We start from the raw sequence: 19,984 nt of genomic DNA, 5'->3' as shown, positions 1-19,984 counted from the left end.
GGAACTGTTTATTGAATCGAATTTCAAGTTAAAATTATTCACCAATACCCAGCACATACACAAATAGCCATAATGTTTGTTATTAGTGGATCAAGTGAAAGAAAATCGTCTTACTCTTCAGATATCAATGAGCTCTTGAAGTCACACAGGCCAGAAGAATCAGCATATGAGGCCGATATCAATGACTTACCTTTTATTTCAAGAAATTTCTAAAATTAATATTGTATGTACCTGGTTTTAAACAGTATTCCATCCATAGTTTGAAACAGGCATCCAATCCTACCATTTCTGCAGCAAATTTTACAGATTTAACAGGGCATGTTTGGAGAAAATCTTCTAGTCTTTTTATTCCAGAATTAGGATTTTCTTTTATTTCCTTTTCAATATATACAGACAAGTTATTCCATCTTTCTTCCTCTTTTTTCTCTAGTTTAGCTAGCTGTCTCTTTTGATTTTCCTCAATAAATTTTTCTGCATTTGTCTTCTAAAATAACAACAAAAAAATCAACAATAAAACAAATGTTTTCATGATAATACATGTGACTTTTTTTTTTCAATACAAAGCTTTTATTGAATCTTTAAAGTATCACGAAGAACGCTGAGGAATCAACTGGCATCTTGCTGTTTCTATAGCTGGACAACTTAGATCTTATTCATAAGCCTGCTAAACTGTTCCCTTATTAGAAACATAGCTACCATCCAAAATTTTTCTGATAATCTTTTTTTTCATTGTCTGCCTTGCTGAATCAAAGCAGCTAAATTTTATACAATGCAATGCCATTTCCTCCAAGAATTAACTCATCTTCCTGGGCTTGAGAAACTGTACAAGCAATGCCTGACCTCATCTGAACTCTGCAGATGTATTCTTCACCCAGGAAATTTCTGATTTCAATAAGAGAACCATCCTCCTGAATAACCATGTCGATGGGGAAATGAGTATACACAGACCTCATCTTGTAACAGAGCTGTGTTAACACCCTTAATCATGTTCTGTATTTGATTATAGATGGTGCAAATGACAGCCAGTTCCTTTCTATTTCCCACTATTTGATCGATCCAAAGCCTCTTCTTTTTCTTTCCAAGAAGACTGAGTTTTACATTGATGTGATTGACATCTCTCTGCAGGGTGCTTGGGGCCCTTCAAAATAACCATACGTCCCTTCACAGTGATGTCAACATTTTCTGGAATATGGACAGTCTGATCACTGAGAATGGTCTTAATTCTCTCAACAGATATGGCAAAGAGAGAACATCTTTCAATTTGATGTTTTTGAAAGAAATATTTAATACCTCAAGCCATTAGTTTACTACTTAGCACATTGAAGTAGCACATCAAAGAGGACCTTAGGGGGTCCCAAATAATTAAATGTCAGCATCGATATTTATACAAACATGATAATTCAACATTCCCTTCTTACTTCTTCCTATCCACAGCTATTATTTCTCTCTTTTCTTTTACTCTATTGTTACTGTTGACATTATTACAAATGTCCTTCATTTCCCCCACCTTTGCCCGCCTCCACTCAGCCACCCCTCTGGCCATCACCACATTGTCATTTGTGTGCACAGGCTATGCATATATTTTCCTTGGCTAATCTCTTCAGCTTTTATTTTCTTAATCTATGTGCTGAAAACCAGTCTTCAGGAATTCCAAGTCTGAGGGGTTGGGTCTCCAAAACCATTTCAAACTCATATCCAATTAGGATATATATCTTTTATAAAACTATGCAAAGGGTAATATAATCACAAAAACTGACCAGGAGAGTAGCATGCTATGCGTTATAGAAAAACAAATGTAACTTTTGCCTAGTGATTCCAATAAGAGAAATAATAAGTCTAAGTGCAGTACAAGGACATTGCATCTAATATTATAATATCTGGACTACTGTATGAAAAAGAGAATGTGGCCATAGCCAATCACTGTAACACACTTCCTTGTCCAGAACTCAGGGCATATCCTTATATACCTCTCCTCCACTTTCCACCTCCTCAGTATGGAAACAATGGACCATCTCAGAACCACAGAGTACCAGTTAAGGGATGTTAGCTCTTCATGGGAAAGACACAGCCTAACCAGAGGTAAAAAGGTATCTCTGCAGAGAGAGGTCTACAGGAATAACATCCAGAAAATAATGAACTTCCTTAAGTACAAAATAGAGAATAAAAACTAAGAAAATATTTCCAACATATATGACAAAGATATGATGTTTAATTTTATTTTTTTTAAATCCTCACCCAAGGATATTTTTCCATTTATCTTCAGCTAGAGTGGGAGGGAGAGAGAAAGAAACATCAATGTGAGAAAACACATTGACTGGTTGCCTCCCACACAGCCCCAACCAGGGCTAGGGATCAAACCACAACCGAGGTACATGCCCTTGACCGGAATTGAACCTGTGACTCTGGTTCATGTGCCAATGTTCTAATCACTGAGCCAAATTATTCAGGGCAAGATATGATGTTTTAAATAGGCATAGCTCCTAGCAATTAATAAGCAATAGTAAAAGACATGAAAGAAATTCACCAGGGAACAAACAGAAGTGTACTCAAAATTTTGAAAAGATACCACTTGTGTTCAAAGAATTGTGGTTAAAACCTCTTATTGAGAGGTATTAAGAAAAAAAGCAAGCACTCTCATATACTGATGATGGTAATCATTATAGCTGAATGGTTAAAAGGGCGGGTTCTTGGGTCCACTCTGGGTTGATGAAACCTAACTGTGTAACTTAGCAAGAGCATACAATGGAGAAAAGACTGTCTTTTCAATAAATGGTGATGGGAAAATTGGACAGGTACAAGCAAAAAAAATTAAACTAGACCCCCCAACTTACACCATACACAAGAATAAACTCAAAATGGATAAAAGACTTAAATGTCACTCATGAAACCAAAAAATCCTAGAAGAAAATGTAGTCAGCAAAATCTGAGACATCATACATGGAAGTATTTTTACTTATACACCACATAGGGCAAGAGAAGCAAAGGAGAAATTAATAAATAGGACTACAACAAACTAAAAAGCTTCTGCATGGCAAAAGAAACCAGCATCAAAATGAAAAGGGAACCCACTTTTTGGAAGAACATATTTGCCAATGATACATTGGATAATGACTTAATATCTAAAATATATACAGTACTCATACAACTCAACAAAAGGAAAACAAACAATCTGATTAAAAAATAGTCAGATGACCTGAAAAGACACTTTCCCCACCAGGACACACAAATGGCCAGGAGACATATGAAAAAATGCTCATCATCTCTAATCATCAGAGAGATGAAAATTAAAATGAATATGAGATGTCACCTCACACCTGCCAGAATGGCCGCTATCAACAAATCATCAAACAACAATTTCTGGCGCGGGTGTAAAGAAAAGGGGACTCTAGTACACTTGTGGTGGGAATGCAGACTGGTGCAGCCACTATGGAAAACAATATAGTGTTCCCTCAAAAAATTAAAAATGGAACTGCCATTTGACCTACTGATTCTATTTCTTGGAATATATCCTAAGAAGCCTGAAACATCAATCAGGAAGAATATATGCACCTCTATGTTCATAGCAGCGCTATCTACAAAAGCTAAGATCAGGAAACAGCCCAAGTGCCATCAGTAGATGAGTGGATAAAAAAGCTATGGTACACAATGGAATACTATGCAGCTGTAAGAAAGAAAGATCTCTTACCCTTCGAGACGACATGAAGAGACCTGGAGAGTACTATGCTAAGTGAAATTAGCCAGTCAGAGAAAGACAAGTACTGCATGATCTCACTTATTTATGGAATACAATGCATAATTGGATTCATTATATAAACTGTTGACCAAAAGGGATCCAGAGTAGGGAAGCAGGGAACAGACTAACAAACCTCAGAGGGATGGGGAGGGGGTGGGAGGGATTGGAAAGATAAACCAAAGACCTGATATACACATATGCACAACCAACGGCCACAGACATGAGGTTGGGGAAAGCAGGAGAGGAGTGAGAGTGGGGAGAAAGGGTTCGATGGGGAAAAAAGGGAGGACATCTATAATACTTTCAACAGTTATATATATATATAATGTATATTAAATACATATATACATAAACAACAAAGAAAAAAGCAAGCACTCTCATACACTGATGATGATAATCATTATAGCTGAGTGATTAAAAGGGCAGGTTCTAGGATCCATCCTGGGTTAATGACTCCTAACTATGTAACTTAGCACAATGCTTTTCACATTAAGAGTTCAATAAATCAATAACATATTATTATTATGTGTATTAATGTTAAGATAAAAATAAAATTTTGGATAGCCCTCTTAAATGAGAATGTATATCAAATGAATATCAAATGTATATCAAAAGCCCTAAAATCTTTCATAATCTTTGGTCGAACAATTAATTCTCTAAGTAATTTAAAACATGTAGAGCCTGGCTGGTGTAGCTAAATGGTTTGAGCATTGTCCCATGGACTGAGAGGTCCTGGTTCGATTCCCAGTCAGGGCACATGCCTGGGTTACAGGCTCAATCCCTAGCAGGGGGCCTGCAGAAAGCAGTTGATTGATGTTTCTCTCTTACATCGATGTTTCTCTCTCTCTCTCTCCCTTCCTCTCTCTCTAAAAAATCAATAAAAACAAAGTTTTAAATAATAGTGTAAAACATTATAATAAAATTCTGTTTATCATAACACAGGTTATAATAATAAGATAATGGAAACATATATAATAAAAATGGAAAGATAAATGTATTATATAATATTAAGAAAATATATTTTTAAAGTTTATTCCTAGCTCTAGCCAGTGTGGCTCAGTGGTTGGAGCATCAGCCCACACACTGAAGACTCACAAGTTCAATTCCCAGTCAAGGGCACGTACCTGGGTTGCAGGTTTGATCCTCGCCAGCCCTGGTCGGGGCACAGGCAGTAGATAACCAATCAATGTGTCAGGTGAAGATTTTAAAAAAAGGCCATTCCTAGTTTATTGAAAATAAAAGTTCTTCAAAACACATTAATAGGAAAAAATAATAAAACCACACGTACATTTTAAATTGTGTGTATTTTTGTAAATATGTAAAGATTGAAATACTTGGAAAAAGTCACTAGACAGTGGGAATGAAAGGGATGGGTGGAAGTGGAAAAGGATATGGGGGATAAATGGTGATAAAAAATATAATTAATAATAATAAAGAAAAAAATTACTTCTACAACTCAATGCCAAAAAGACAAACAATTCAATTTAAAAATGGGGAAAGCACCTAAATAGACACGTTTCCAAAGAGGACATACAGATGGTCAATAGACATATGAAAACATGCTCAATGTCATTATCACCAGAAAGATGCAAATTAAATCCACATTGAGGTATCACCTCACACCTGCCAGAATGGCTGTCATCAATAAATCAACAAACAAGTGCTGGTGAGGATATAGAAAAAAGAACCCTACTACGCTATTGGTGGGAATGCAGATTGATGCAGTCACTGTGGAAAGTGGTTTGGAGTTTCCTTTAAAAATTAAAAATGGACATGCCTTTTGACCCAACAAATCCACTTCTGGAAATATATCCTAAGAATTGTGAAACACCAATCAGAAAAAAATATATGCACCCCTATGTTCATAGCAGCATTATTTACAATAGCCAAGATCTGAAAACAGCCCAAATCTTCATCAGTAGATGAGTGGGTGAAAGCTGTGGTACATTTACACAATGGAATACTACAGAGCCTTAAAAAAGAAGGAAATCTAAACTTTTTCGGCACCATGAAAGGACCTAGAGAGTATTATGCTAAATTCAATAATCTATTCAAAGACAAATACCATATGATCTCACTTATATGTGGAATCTAATGAACAAAATAAACTGAAAAACAAGATAGAAACAGAGGTATGAGTACATGGAACAGACTGACAGCTGTCAGAGGAGAGGATGGAGGGTGGACTGGATGAAAGAAGGTGAAGGGATTAGCCAAAGAATATATATATATATATATATATATATATATATATATATACACACACACACACACACACACATATATATATATATACATAACTCATAGACACAAGCAACACTGTGGTGATGACCAGAGGGATGGGGGGGGGGTGGTCAGGGGCTCGGTGGAGATGGGCAACAGGGCAGGGAATAAGTACCTTGGGGGTGGGGCAAAATTATATATTTTTAAATACTTTTCTAGATAATCTAATATACTGAATGTGTTTGGCCTTTATAATCTTGTTTAAAATCATGTTTAAATTTTCAAAACAATGTGTTATTATTTAGCATATTTAATAACACAGAAAAAAATGATCATTATATTGATAGATGGGGAAATAGATTAAAAGTATATAGAAGGTTTTTTAATTTTTTTGGAAGAAAACACACATCATAAATAAAATGAAATGTGTGTCAATATATTCTGCTTATCTGTGGAATGTGAGTATAGACTTTTCTCTTTTTTACCTATTTTTCTACATTTCAAAAGAAATAATAAAACAAACACTGGCATGTCATATTAGAGATTATACAGCCATGAAATGTGTTTTAAAAAATTTTTAATAACATGAAGGGAAAATGACTACAAGGATATGCACTAAAATATTAAAATCTTATTCGAATTTTATTTTCTTCATTATACTTTTTTTTTAACAAGTATTTTAAAAAGTATCCTTTGCAATTCATGGTTAGTATTTAGAGTATAGTTGATTTGACAGTAATTATTATTTTTTTAGAAACAGTTTTTCTTCTCCTCTGAAAACACATGAGATCACCAAGGTCCACAATTTGCGTATTGTTAAAGAAGATCCACGTGGAAGGAGTAGAGCTTAGGAGCCCCACAGGACTGAGCCCTGGCAGACCAAGAATGTACCTGGCGCTTTTTTTTCCTTTGCTGTGAAGAATTTTCCAGCGATGGCAGAGCTCCTTCTCTTACAATCCTTACTGATTTGTCACTTCCTACCAAGGATTTTCCAAAGACGTGATAAAAATGATGTAATTTCTGCATGTCCCTTCTTTCTTTGGCATCTTTGGATGTAGCTGTGGGAAACAGATGCATTATTAAAATATGCTGACAATGCTCTCTATAAATAAGAATTTCATTTAGAAAGCATTCATGAAAAAGGCTTTGACAAACACCCTGAAAACTTGCACTAATCTAATTATAGACACATTAAAGATTGAGATATAGAAACTCAAATTATTTGAGCCATATTTAAATAACATGGTAGAATCTAAATCAGTCTCATTTGCATTTTCACTTTAGTACAACCTATTGGGTGTTAGAGGTATATCCCAAAGAATAAGTCAATGGCAAGCTTATGCTTTATTTTTCTTTTAGAACATCAGAACCATACCAGAAACTTCAGCTCTTTGGCATTTTTGATGGCACTGGGCATAGTGCCAAGAACAAAGTACATGAACACTGGGCAAGAGCTTCCAATTTAGAAGCAGTGTCTCTGAAAAGTACCCTCAAATCAGGTCAGAAATATTTGACTAAAACAACTCATCAAGTTCCAGGTAGTATCATAAATGGGCTCTGGATCAAGGTATTACCGATTTGCAGACTATGCTTAGTCTGCCCAGTCCTGGACACAACTGAAAGGAATGTATCTAAACCCAATCATGTTGTGCATGCGGTGTGAACATTTTCGTGGCTTCCTGTTGCTCTTCTGTTATTCGGAATCCTCCCTAAAGCCTGCGTGATTCAGACTCATCTCACATCACTCTGCACTACAGGCTCTCTGGCTACTTCCTCATTGGTCCAGCACTACCACATGCCTAGCTAGCGATCTTCATCTTGTAGATTCAGCTTGAAAACTGCCCAACCCCTCAAGCCTACCCTCGTCACACCCTTTGCACCTGATTGTAGTATTCATCATAATTTTAAATAAGTATCTCTGTAATGGTTCATTTAACATCTGCTTTCCTAGCTAGACTGTGAGCACTACAAAAGCAGGAAGATATCTTCATGTTCCCGGCTGTATTCCCGAGCTCAGCCCAAAGCTGGGCACACAGTAACTCTGAATGCATAGGATAGATGGTGACTGAGTGTGTCAGGTTCCTACAATCCCAATCTGGCTGCTACTTTCCAGTCTTTAACGAGTCGTAATTGTGTGCAACCAATTGTTAATGTTTCCTATACTGATTTTTCTGGATCAGTTTTAAATCCAAGAAGATAACAAGATGAGAAAACTTTATTGGCCCGTTAATATTTCACTGCCAAAATAATTACTAAATTATTTGAATATTTATTACTTACTTTACTTAATTGATAATTATTAAGCAGTATTTTAAAGCAAGTAAATAATATAATTAGTAATTTGGGCAAATAATGAAATATATTGGGATTGATAAAGGTATTGGCTCTCATGAGATAATACAACATAACTTTTTATTGAGAACAAAGAACTAAAGAAACATTAATAATAACATGTGAAGTGATTTTTTGTAGCAACCTAAGAAAAAGTTTTTTTAAATCCCTGTCTCAACAAAACCACTCTCAACAAAACCACTCTCCTCCCTCAATAGACTGACTGAAATCTCATTTTTCATACTATGGAAACTAGCTTCTTCCTGGTTCTGATGTGAAAGGTATTGGAAATTTATATAGTGGCCTGAAACAGAGAAGGGGAAGTCTGTAAATTAAATTTTATTAATCTCAGATGACTCATTTTTTTCTTACACATAGAATACAATTCTTTAATATATAAGAATGTTGAAAATGTTGACGACATTAGTTATACTTGCCATTATTATTGCACCTTGTCCTTTCAAAATCATCAGTGAGAGGTCTAGAAGAATGCCAATGTGTGAACTCATCAAATTCCTTCTTCTTGGAAAGAGATGTAATGGCTGGGTCATCACTGGGGATAAATTAAAAAGCATACGTTATAATACGCATATAATTTTTTTCAGTTTCTACTATAAGCCATGAACTTACTTAATGCATCTCTACCCTTAATTTTATTATTGTACATGAACAAAATATGTTTTTTTAAAGCAATGGATCTTGTGAAAAAATAGTCAAAATGTGGGCAAAGATATCTGCAGAACTCTCATCTCTATAACAATAATAAATGCATATTAAGAATTTGTATATGAAATTGAGTTAGGTACCAAATAATAAAGATGATATTTTCAAAGTTGAGAGACACATCTGAATTATTTTAGCTTGTTTGTTTTTGTGTACGTGTGCGCTCTTATGAAATATTTCAAGCATAGAGAAAAATCGTTAGCGAATAAGTGATACCATGAACCTGCTAAGTGATACCCATGAACCTACTATTCATTTGTCCTAAAATATTCATTGCATTCCTACTATGTGCCAGATATTCTTCTACATGCCAATAATATGTTAATGAATAAAAACAGTTGTTTTCAAATGGTTGTGGGTTTTATATACAAACAGAGGGTTATAGACAACAAAAAAATATAAAGGCAAAATCAGGTCGTGCATCACTTAATGGTGGGATATGTTCTGAGAAATGCCTTGGTAGGCCACTTCCTCGTTGTGTGAACATCATAGAGTGCACTGACACAAACCTAGATGGTATACCCTACTGCACACCTAGACTATATGTTATAACCTATAGCTCCAAGGCTACAAACCTGTGAAGCATCCTACGGGGCTGAATTATAACAAAATGGTAAGTATCTGTAAGTATGTCTAAACGTATCTAAACACTTGCAGGGACAGAGAGAGGGCTGTGGAGGGAGATGCCGTCAGGGGGAGAACAGATGCCAGGAAGAGGAAAGAAGAGTAGGACAGAGAAAAGGAAAGCAGAGATCGAAAGCAACCCAGAAAAATAAAGTTCAAAGAGAGAAAAAATAAAAAGGAAGGGGGGAGGGAGAGAGAGGGAGAAAGAGAACAAAAAGGGACTGGAACGAAAGAGATAACGAGAAAAGAAAGGGAAATGAGTTTGAGGGCATGAATGTATGTGTGTGTGTGTGTGTGTGTGTGTGTGTGTGTGTGTGTGTGTGTGCACGCGCGTGCAGGTGCATATGTGTACCCAGGGGCTGGGTTATGGGAAGAAGAGGCTCCCGGGTCCCCTGAACCATCGTGATGCAATGCATGAATATATATACTATGCCAGATGGTAAAAAGCATGAAGGAGGAAAATAAAGCAGGGAGACAGAATAGTAAGTTCTGGGAGAAGGAGATGGTATGATCTTAAGAGGAATGGTCAGAAAAAGCCTTACTGGGGAGGTATTTGAGCAATGGGTAAACGGTCGTCTGAGTCAGAACATTTTGAAAAAATAGAACAGCGAGTAGATAAGCTGTGATGTGGGACTATTATGTTCAAGAAACAGAATAGCCAAGACATGGAAACAATCTAAGTATCCATTAACGAATGGGTAAAGAAAATAAGGTAGATGATGATGATAGATAGATAGATAGATAGATAGATAGATAGATGATAGATAGATATAGATAGATGATAGATTATAGATAGATAGATGATAGATAGATAGATGATAGATAGATGATAGATATTCTATTTATTTCTATTTATTCTATCTATTTATAGATAGATGGACAAGTACAATGGATCACTCAGCCATTAAAAAGAAGGAAATTCTGCCATTTGGGACAACATGGATAGACCTAGAGGGCATATGCTAAATGAAATAGGTCAGACAGAGAAAGACAAATACCATATGATCTCACTTCTATGTGGAATTAAAAATAATAAAAATAATAAGCTCACAGATACAGAGTAGAATGGTAGCTGCCAGGGACTGGGGATGGGGAAATGGGGAGATATTGGTCAAAGGATGCAAACTTCTAGTTACAAGTGGAATAAGTTCTGGGGATGTAATAGACAGCATGGTGACTTAAGTTAACAATACTGTATCATATACTTGCAAGTTGCTAAGAGAGTAGGTTTTCAATGTTCACACCACACATGAAAAGATAATTAAGTGAGGTGGCAACTGTGTTAACTAACCTTATTGTGATCATTCTGCAATACATGTATGTATCAAATCATCACATTGTACACTTAAAGCTTACACAATGTTACATATGTCAATTTTATCTCTATAAAATTGGGGGGCAGAGGTAAATAATAAGGAGGCCAACATGGACAAACAAGAGAATTTGGGAGAGATTAGTAGGAAATTAGGTCAAAGAGGTAAGGGAAAGTAGGTGCAAGGACACAGAGCAGTAGAACCCTGTAGTCCTTTTCATCTGAGTTGAAACTCCTTGGAAGGTTTTGAACAGAGAGAAATAATCTGATTCCCCCACCCCAGCCCAACACACACACACATATACACAACATTACTTGTGTAAGCTGTGCTAAGAACACAGTGAAGGAGGCAGAGGAGGAAAAAGGAGGAGGCCAATTAGGGAACTACCACATTAATAGAGAGAGAGTGACAGACTGTGCAGGGGGTGCAGGGTGGGCAGAAACAAGGAAAGGAATTACTTTACATGTGTTATTGAGGTAGAGAAATTAGTTTGGCTGAAAGACTGGATGTGGTACAAGAACTACAAAGAGTAGCCAAGTATGTCCTGGCCAGTGTGGCTCATTTGGTTGGAGCGTCATCTGGTGTACCAGAAAGTCGCAGGTTCAATACCCAGTCAGGGCACATACCTAAGTTGTGGGTTTGATCCCCAATCAGGGTGTGATCAAGACGCAACTGATCAATGTTTCTCACACTGATGTTTCTCTCTCTCTCTCTCTTTCTTCCTTCCTCTCTAAAATCAAATTTTTTCTTAAAAGAAATAGTAGCCCAGCATGATTCCATGCCTTCTGGCCTGAGAAACTGGAAGAGAAGAGAAGATGGAGATCGGAATGTTGTGGGAACACGAGGTTCCTCCCAGATAATCAGGTGTTTGGCCTGTACACATTGAGTCTGGGATGTCAGCGAGACATCCAGCCAGAATCTGGACTTCAGAGGATTGAGTCAAAAAGCCAAAGATAAAAATTCAAGACTTGCCAGCAAGAAGTTGATATTTAAAGAGACAACTGAACACACACACCCCTTGCTCCTCTTTGCTACTTCAAGACATCTGTTTCCCTTCCCATTTCATTAAAATATTTGACTCTAATATAAGATTCATAAATTTAGCAAATAAAAATGTAGGACACGCAGATAAATTGGAATTTCAGATAATCAATGACTAAATTTTAGTGGAATTATGCTTCATGCAGCCCCACTCCTCTGTCAGCTCCAACCTCCCTTCCTTGAGGCTTTTCCACTTCCTGTTCCCTTTCTTCCACTGAAGGTATAAACTAGCTTACTGTCTTTCTCATTATTTTCTTCTCATATCTTTCTTGATGATTTCAAGATCCACATCAATAATTTATTTCATATCTGGCCTTTATTTCTATATTTTGGCTACTATCACACCTCAGCTAACCCTTAATTATACCTATAACTTGTCATACCTGTTGCAGAGAAAAAAGTAAGGAGCTACCTATATATGTGAGAAATAAAAGAAAGTTGTTTAATGAAGACATATATGGGTTTTCTAAATTATAATAATCAATCATATATAAAGAGAAATTCACTACTCATTAAAATGTATCTTCCAGTGTGAAATTTTAATCATATATGTATAATATATACAATAATAAATCCAGTTTGCTATACCCAGAGATGATAGATAGATGATAGATAGATAATAGATAGATAGATGACAGATAGATAGATGATAGATAGATAGATAGATAGATAGATAGATAGATAGATAGATAGATAGATAGATAGATAGATATTACACACAGGCAACGTTTTTCTATAAATACCTGCTTAGAAAAGGTAGTTCTGACAAAATATCTCCAGCATAATCTTCTATAATCTCAGCTTTCAGAGGAATGAGTCCTAATTTATGAATTCTTTTATTTGATCCTAGTAGTATTTAGAAATACAATTAATATTTCAACACAAAACTCTAATAATTTACCATTCTGATGCAAGTGTTTGTGGAACAGCAAAATTAAACGTTTTTATCTTTTATTCCAAAATAAATAATACTTTAATGGAATTGTCACAAATCAGGTGGGATAAATCAACTTTATATTATACCTTTTAAGTCACAATTGTAAATGCATATTGAGTGAATAGATGTAGAATTTTTTATGTCAAGTAATTGAAGACATTTGAGAAACAGTGAAAAAATTACTATGCAATCTAGAAAAAATAAGTATTTATTCTGAACCACAGTAAGAAATATGACTATTTCTCCATAGACCAAAAGAAATAAGGTTTTAAATTTTTTCAAATAAGTATTAATACAATGAAATAGTAAAAAAAAAATTATTTGTTTTTTTTTTTTGATTAGTTGAAACTTTTTTAAAAACTTTGTATATTTTATTTAGTTCAAATAAAAATTTTCCACATAATCAGGAGTGTCTAAACTATCAATCACTATACCCAAAGGTCTACTTACATACAAGCTGGTTTCTTCTCATGAGCCTTAACAAACATATACTTTTTGTAGAAAATACAACAAAGATACCATTAAGATGCCCTCTGTGTCTGACTGTGAAGACAGACAGACTTGCATTTTAATTTTCTACCATAAAGTTGCTATGTGATTGAAGATACCTTCCCAAACTCTTATCTATTCAGTAAGATTGATAGTGCCATAAGTAGGGCTGTTTTGAAAACCATATAAGAACATTCATATGAAAGGCATATCTGACAGAATGGGTAGTTAATAAAAGTTAGTTCCCTTTATCATGTCCTAAAAATGAATAAATAACTAGATAAATAAGTACATAAATAAGCAAAGAAACAGACAAATAAAGCAATGGGAAGTCAAAGAAGGTGTGTAGGGGTGGAAGTTAATAGCAAATCTACCCTTAAGAAAAGGCAAATCTTGAAAAGATCAGATTTATGTTCTAAACATGGATTGTACTGCTAATCTTTTTTCTTTCCTGAATGAGATCAACTTTTAAAACTTGTCAGCACCTCTCAGTGATGTTCCTTTCTGTGTAAGAAATGGTCTGGACGTTGTCCTCATGGGCACGGGTCCTCCAAAATCACCATCCCCTGATAATGTTAAGACCATGTTCCATAATTCCTCAAAGCCCTGTTTCAAAGTGTCACCCAATTCCAAGTTTAGCCCTAGGTAGAAAAAATATATATATATTCAAATTAACAATTAAAATCTAAGTAATAGCCTGGCCGGTGTGGCTCAGTGGTTGAGCACTGACCCATGCACCAAGAGGTCACCAGTTCAATTCCCAGGCATGGCACATGCCCAGGTTGTGGGCTAGATCCCCAGTGTGGGGCATGAAGGAGGTGGCCAATCAGTGTTCTCTCCATCAATGTTTCTATCTCTCTCTCCTTCTCCCTTCCTCTCTCTAAAATCAATAAAGAAAAAAAAATTTTAATCTGAGTAATAGTCACCATATTATATTATTTTGAGTATATGAATTATCTTATAAGTTTATGCCTGTGAGTATCTCATCATATTGGATGCTTAAAACAGAACAGGCTCTGGCATATTTTTCATGTTGTAACTCATGTCATAAGAAAGTAAAACTACCTTTGAACTGTTACTAGTGTTGCTGTATTTTTCTATCACTCTTAACAAAACCAGATGGGCCAATGAGAAGTCAGCCCATGGCTTCAATATGATGAATGAAGAAGTCAGGAGTCAATGTCAGGAGTTCTGTAGGTCACACTTGAACTGAGGCAGGGCTTCTGCCCTGTGCATCTTCATTTCTACACATAGTACTCCAACCTGACACTCCTTTCCAGTTTTCATAGAATCAATACCTTGCTCAAAATCAGCAGCAGCAAAGCTATGGTGTCATTTTATAACATGTAAATTATCTAATGTATGAAAGATATACAATAAATGGTAACATTTATCAGTGTTCTAGGTGTAGCTCCCATAGTCCTTCCATGTAAACTCCCTCATCCCAATAGCTGATATTGTTTAATAGTTCTGGGGGGAAAAAAATGAATCTTACAAGTTCCTCAATGGAACCGTTTACCTCTTGTGAAAATGCACTTTCCATAGAAAATATCTGCAAAGAAAGCTTCCTATCTGATTGTAGTTAATTAGTCAATAGCTCGTTACCATTATTTGTCAGATACAATTTTCACCCATCCGCCAAAAAATGAGTAAAAGACTTAACTACACAGTTATTTAAAACATACCTCTACTATATTCAATTTCAAAATAATAAGCAATGTTTTTCCACAAACTATTATCAGTTAAGTCAGGTAGGCCAGTGAAATTCACATTCCAATTATTTCTAGCCTTTAGTTGTTTTAGGATGAAAAATTCACATCTCTTTAGCTGGAAAGTAAGAAGAGAGAGGGGCATGTTTTAATACTACAAAATCTTCCCAGAATGTTCGTGTCTTCCTTTAACTTTCCTCAGCATGATCTATGCCTTATACTAAGGAAAAGGAACTAGAGTACTTATGAAGACACAGTGCCACTGTTCTGGCATTAACAAAATATATGACTGTATTCAAATGACTTACCTTCTCTATGCTTCATTTTTTTATAACCATATGTTAACATGGCCAATCTATACCTTCCAAGGTACCTTGCAGTTCTAAAATGAAATGATTCTTTTAAACTTATCACAATCATGAACACAGTAAATATTCCTCCATTGACTCAAAATAATAAAGTCATGATAGAAAAGTAGTGGGTATTTCATTGTTATTGCTATAGTTTCAATTAACAGTTGCTTATGACATCATTTAATAAGTTAGGGCCTAAATAAAACACAATCACATATCAGGTGGAATTTCTTAAATAGAGGGTGGGAAAAGTAGGTTTGCAGTTGTTCATATGAAAAATAATACAATCATTAATAAATAATAATACAAGAATAAACTCTGTGTTTCACATACTCATAATTGTAAACTGACCTTTGCCTCACCCTGTACACAAGAAAAATGTCACGTGCATGCATATCATTGTGCTGACAATGACTAGGTAATAAAATCAACAGTGCAGTTTTACAACTATACAACTATGCTTTCATTTATTGTATTATATGGGTTTCTCGATATCTCACAAAGAGACTGTTTTAGCTTTCTGAAATTTAGCATCCCTTTATCTCATACTGTGCTAACGCTAATGGAAATAATTTTACTCATAGTAGGATTAATAATAAAAAAGATTATATAATATTCTCAGTTTAAAGTTTGCTACAAAATGCAACTTCTTTTGTTGAGTTAATTGTTAATCTAAAACAAGACGGCAATGCACTCTACCAGCAATTGATGTGCCATGAGAATTTTTCTTGTTGAGTACTTTTATATATGATGGGACTATTTTTTTTTAGAAACATGCATTGTTTGCTGGTAGCAATTTTTAAGATGCATGCAGAAATGAAAGTAATATCAGAAAAAGCAAAGTACTCTGCCTTCTAACTTTCGCCTTATTGAATTTATAGTATTCATAGTATTCCATGTGGTTCACATACCATTCTTAGAAATGGTGCAAGTGTTCTGTCCCAAATATAAGTAAGGATTCTACTCTTAGCTCTTTGAAACAGGGGTAGGTGTTGAAGAAAAAGCACACTAAGACAGTGCATTCTGCAAAGATCTGCTGCTTCATTTAGTGTGGGTAGTTTCTTCAAGTCCTAGAAAAACATGAATTTAAAAATATCAGCCTACACACAGGCAATGTAAAAATTCAGAAATGCAAGAACAGCATTTTAGAGCATCTTACTCATAATTTCCCCACACAGTAGATGTATTCCTATTCAGTTATTTTGCTTTAAGAAAATTCTTAACAAGCATATGATTTATTTTTCTAAACAGTATAAATAATTATTTTGCTTAGGAGTAAAGACTTCTCAAAATAAATGGAGCTCCAGCACTTACTGTATCTAATGCTTGCATTTTTTAAATAGTGGAGGATGATCACCTGCTTGGAGACGTGTCTGGTATCTATTTATTTATAGCCTTAAAACACAAATACAAGGAAGGTAATAAAGCTTCTTACTGTCACACCTATTCCTATGTGGAAAACCAGGGCTTAGTAGGAGATATGACCTATATACTAAGGCAGTGTAGTCTAGCAGGAATCAAACAAACTTTGATTTGCAGCCAATTAGCTGTTTGATTCTTATTCACTTATTAAGTAGGATAACAAGAATACCTAAATTGCTGAATGGCTGTAAGATTAACAATAATGTGTATAAGGTAGCTGGTATTAGTACATAATAAAGACTTCATACAAGTCAGCTTACATTATTAATAGTAACATCACTATTATTAGTAGTATTCTTTTATTTCATTTTTCAGTTATAGCTGACATTCAATATTATTTTATATTAGTTCCAAGTGTACAGCGTAGTTATTGGTATTTCTAACAGAAAACATGGGTTCTGGGCAACAGAGTAGATGGCTAGTTATCCAGGTTCATCCTGATCACAGCTGCAACACCATTCTCCATCACCTGTAACAAATGTTAAATCTCCACCTAGGCCCTGAAATTGGTCTATGAAATTCTCAGCAGCAGTGATGACCAGCTGAGAATAAGAATAAAATAGATATTTGTCTTTTGGTCAGGGAAGAAAGAGGTGACAAATGCACTGCGGGGAAAAAAAAAAAAAAAAACAAACTATCCTAACTTGTTCTGTAATGAGCCCTAAATGCCTTCATAAAAAATGTGATCAATATATTTATCCATGTTTATTCAACAAGCATGCGACAAACACATATTTTCTGTTTGATGATGAGGTTATACCTATAGCTACTGCTCATAAGCATTGCCACATCTTTAATGGTAACATTGAATAATTAAATTAATTTTGAAAGATTCCCACCTGTGAATTATGATTTTCCATGCAGGTGTTTTGGTTTTCACAGTCTTGTGCATCATGCAACATTTTTTTATAGAGTTTTAGTGTCACAGCACATGAAACAGAGCAGACAACACTTCTTACGTCAACTCCGTTGGGCCACAGATTATGAAGCAAGGACAAGGTCTGATATATCTGCAATAAAAATGTTTTCAAAGACTGAGTGATTACACGGGACAAGATTCAAAGTTCAGGTGAGGTTAACTCAAGAAAAAGAAGTTTCATTTTCCCCACTAGTAATATTAATACTGAACTTTAATCCTTCAAATAATTAAAGGAAAATATAAAAGAAATGCCAAAAGGAGAACGGAAGAATAGAAAAAAATAATGAGGCTGTATCTAACGAGGTCCTAAGTACTATTTTAATATGAATATCTATTTTTCCTCCTGATCTGTATACTCTCTAACAAATCTGGATAAGCCATTCCCAGTCTTCAAGTCCCTGAATGACTAATTCGTAAATTCTTCAGTGTTGTCAATTCAGATAATTGTCCATGGCCATTGAGGCAACCGAGACAAATAGGATGTATTTGCCTCATATTCAGAAACACTTTCTCATCAGTTGCTAATTATAAACCACTGTACTGAAAGCATTATCACTAAAACCTCCATACCTTAGAGAAAGCTGGAAAAGAGCAAGAAATTGAAAAGTTCAGCACAGTAACTAGACAAGAGCAGGAGGCAGCAATGCAGACTTAAGACAGTTTTCTCTGTCTATGGCAGGGTATCAAAGTCTGAGCCAAGAAACTTGACTTCTTCCAAAACTTAAAGATGTCAACTAGACAAGTCTCAGTTAACCTTATTCATTCATTAGAAAACATTTGTCTAGTGTCTACATCTTATGTAGGGTGTACAGGAATTTTATTTTAAGATTCATAACATAGACTTTTGAGCAGAGTAGTACCATGCTATCAGAATTACATTTTTAAAAGACCACTCTGATTATTGTGTAGAAAGAAAATCATGAGAGATCAAGAACAGAAGCAGAAATACAAGTAGGTTGATGTATTTTAGTCTACTGCATTTTCCATACAAGAGATGATAGAGTCTCTAATGTCATAGGGATAGAGATGGTGAGAAGTTGACTGGGTAAGGATGCACAGTGACAGGATTTACTGTTGGATGGAGTTCAAGTACGAGGGAAAGTGTAAAGTCAACAATACCTCCCAGGTTTTTGTCCTGAACAACTATAAGCATAGATATAACATTGACGGATATGAGAAGACTCCAGTGGAATGGGTTTTGACTCAAGGTGTTAAAATTAGCCATGTTAACTTTGTTATGCCTATTAAAAAGAGTTGTCTAATAGGCTGTTGTCTATGAGAGAAACTAAATATGTTGCTCATAAGCACTATTCCGTAGTCATATGAACTTGACCACATCATCACAGCATACCTAGATTTTCATAAAGAATAACCTATGAAAGGGAAATATCAGATAGAGAGTTTGGAGTAATCAAAAAGGTAAAATAACCAGTGACTTAGGTTCCTCATGAGAGATCACCAAAGCATCAGTGGCTTAATTTCCATCTACTAACTACATAGCTTTCCTTTCCAGAATACTAAAAAAAAGTCCTATGTTTTAGGTATACATTTCCATAGCACACATATATTAAGAATAAAAGTTTGAGATACAGAAATTACCACAGTAGTTTTCTTCCTCCAATTTTACTGTATGTTTTATACAAAGTTTTTTGTAGGAAATTCCTAGGGTTTTGCAATCAATAAACTTAGCAATAATCATTCTGTTCAGTGCTATGCTGCTTAAAGAAGAAAGTCTACATAATCAGCAAGAACATAAATGTTGGTTGAAAAAACAACTGTCTTCTAGATGCAATAAGTATTAAAAGTATATTTCCTAGATGCTGGACTTTAGTTTCCTGATAAATGTGTTACCTCTTTCTGCATTTCTCCCAAGTTTAGTTTCAAATGACCATACAGAAATATTTCTCTTTCCTGTGACCTTTGGTAAGAGTCTTTAATGCAGGCATGTAAGGCGTGTTGCAGTTGTAGCTCATGCTAAAAAAATAAAACACATAAGTAAGTCTTCTGGTGCAAATAAAAATACTATTGCAAGCCTCTAGTTAAATTAAATACAAGGTGGAAAATAATGTTTATAATTATTTGACTATGGACAAAACAAAAAGTTCATTAATCCAAGTTAAATAGATTTCCACTCCTTTTATGTGAACTATTCACTGCTGAAGTTACT

General features: G+C 35.1%; 1 protein-coding gene across 1 annotated transcript in view; it reads right to left on the bottom strand.

The window, feature by feature from the left end:
* Window positions 1-19,984, bottom strand: part of LOC118643957 (probable ATP-dependent RNA helicase DDX60) — a 114,573-nt gene that overhangs the window by 66,000 nt on the left and 28,589 nt on the right. Inside the window, exons 6-13 of the mRNA XM_036282270.1 lie at window positions 19,669-19,791; window positions 17,858-17,908; window positions 15,100-15,241; window positions 13,900-14,055; window positions 12,732-12,834; window positions 8,725-8,840; window positions 6,848-7,014; window positions 232-484 (exon numbers count right to left, since the gene is read on the bottom strand). Coding sequence (XP_036138163.1) covers window positions 232-484; window positions 6,848-7,014; window positions 8,725-8,840; window positions 12,732-12,834; window positions 13,900-14,055; window positions 15,100-15,241; window positions 17,858-17,908; window positions 19,669-19,791 — 1,111 coding nt within the window. The remainder of the gene's footprint in view (window positions 1-231; window positions 485-6,847; window positions 7,015-8,724; window positions 8,841-12,731; window positions 12,835-13,899; window positions 14,056-15,099; window positions 15,242-17,857; window positions 17,909-19,668; window positions 19,792-19,984) is intronic.

This window comes from Molossus molossus, unplaced genomic scaffold, assembly GCF_014108415.1.
Source record: "Molossus molossus isolate mMolMol1 unplaced genomic scaffold, mMolMol1.p scaffold_m16_p_4, whole genome shotgun sequence".
NCBI classification, from domain to species: Eukaryota; Metazoa; Chordata; class Mammalia; order Chiroptera; family Molossidae; genus Molossus; species Molossus molossus.
This window is presented reverse-complemented; position numbering and strand designations above follow the sequence as displayed.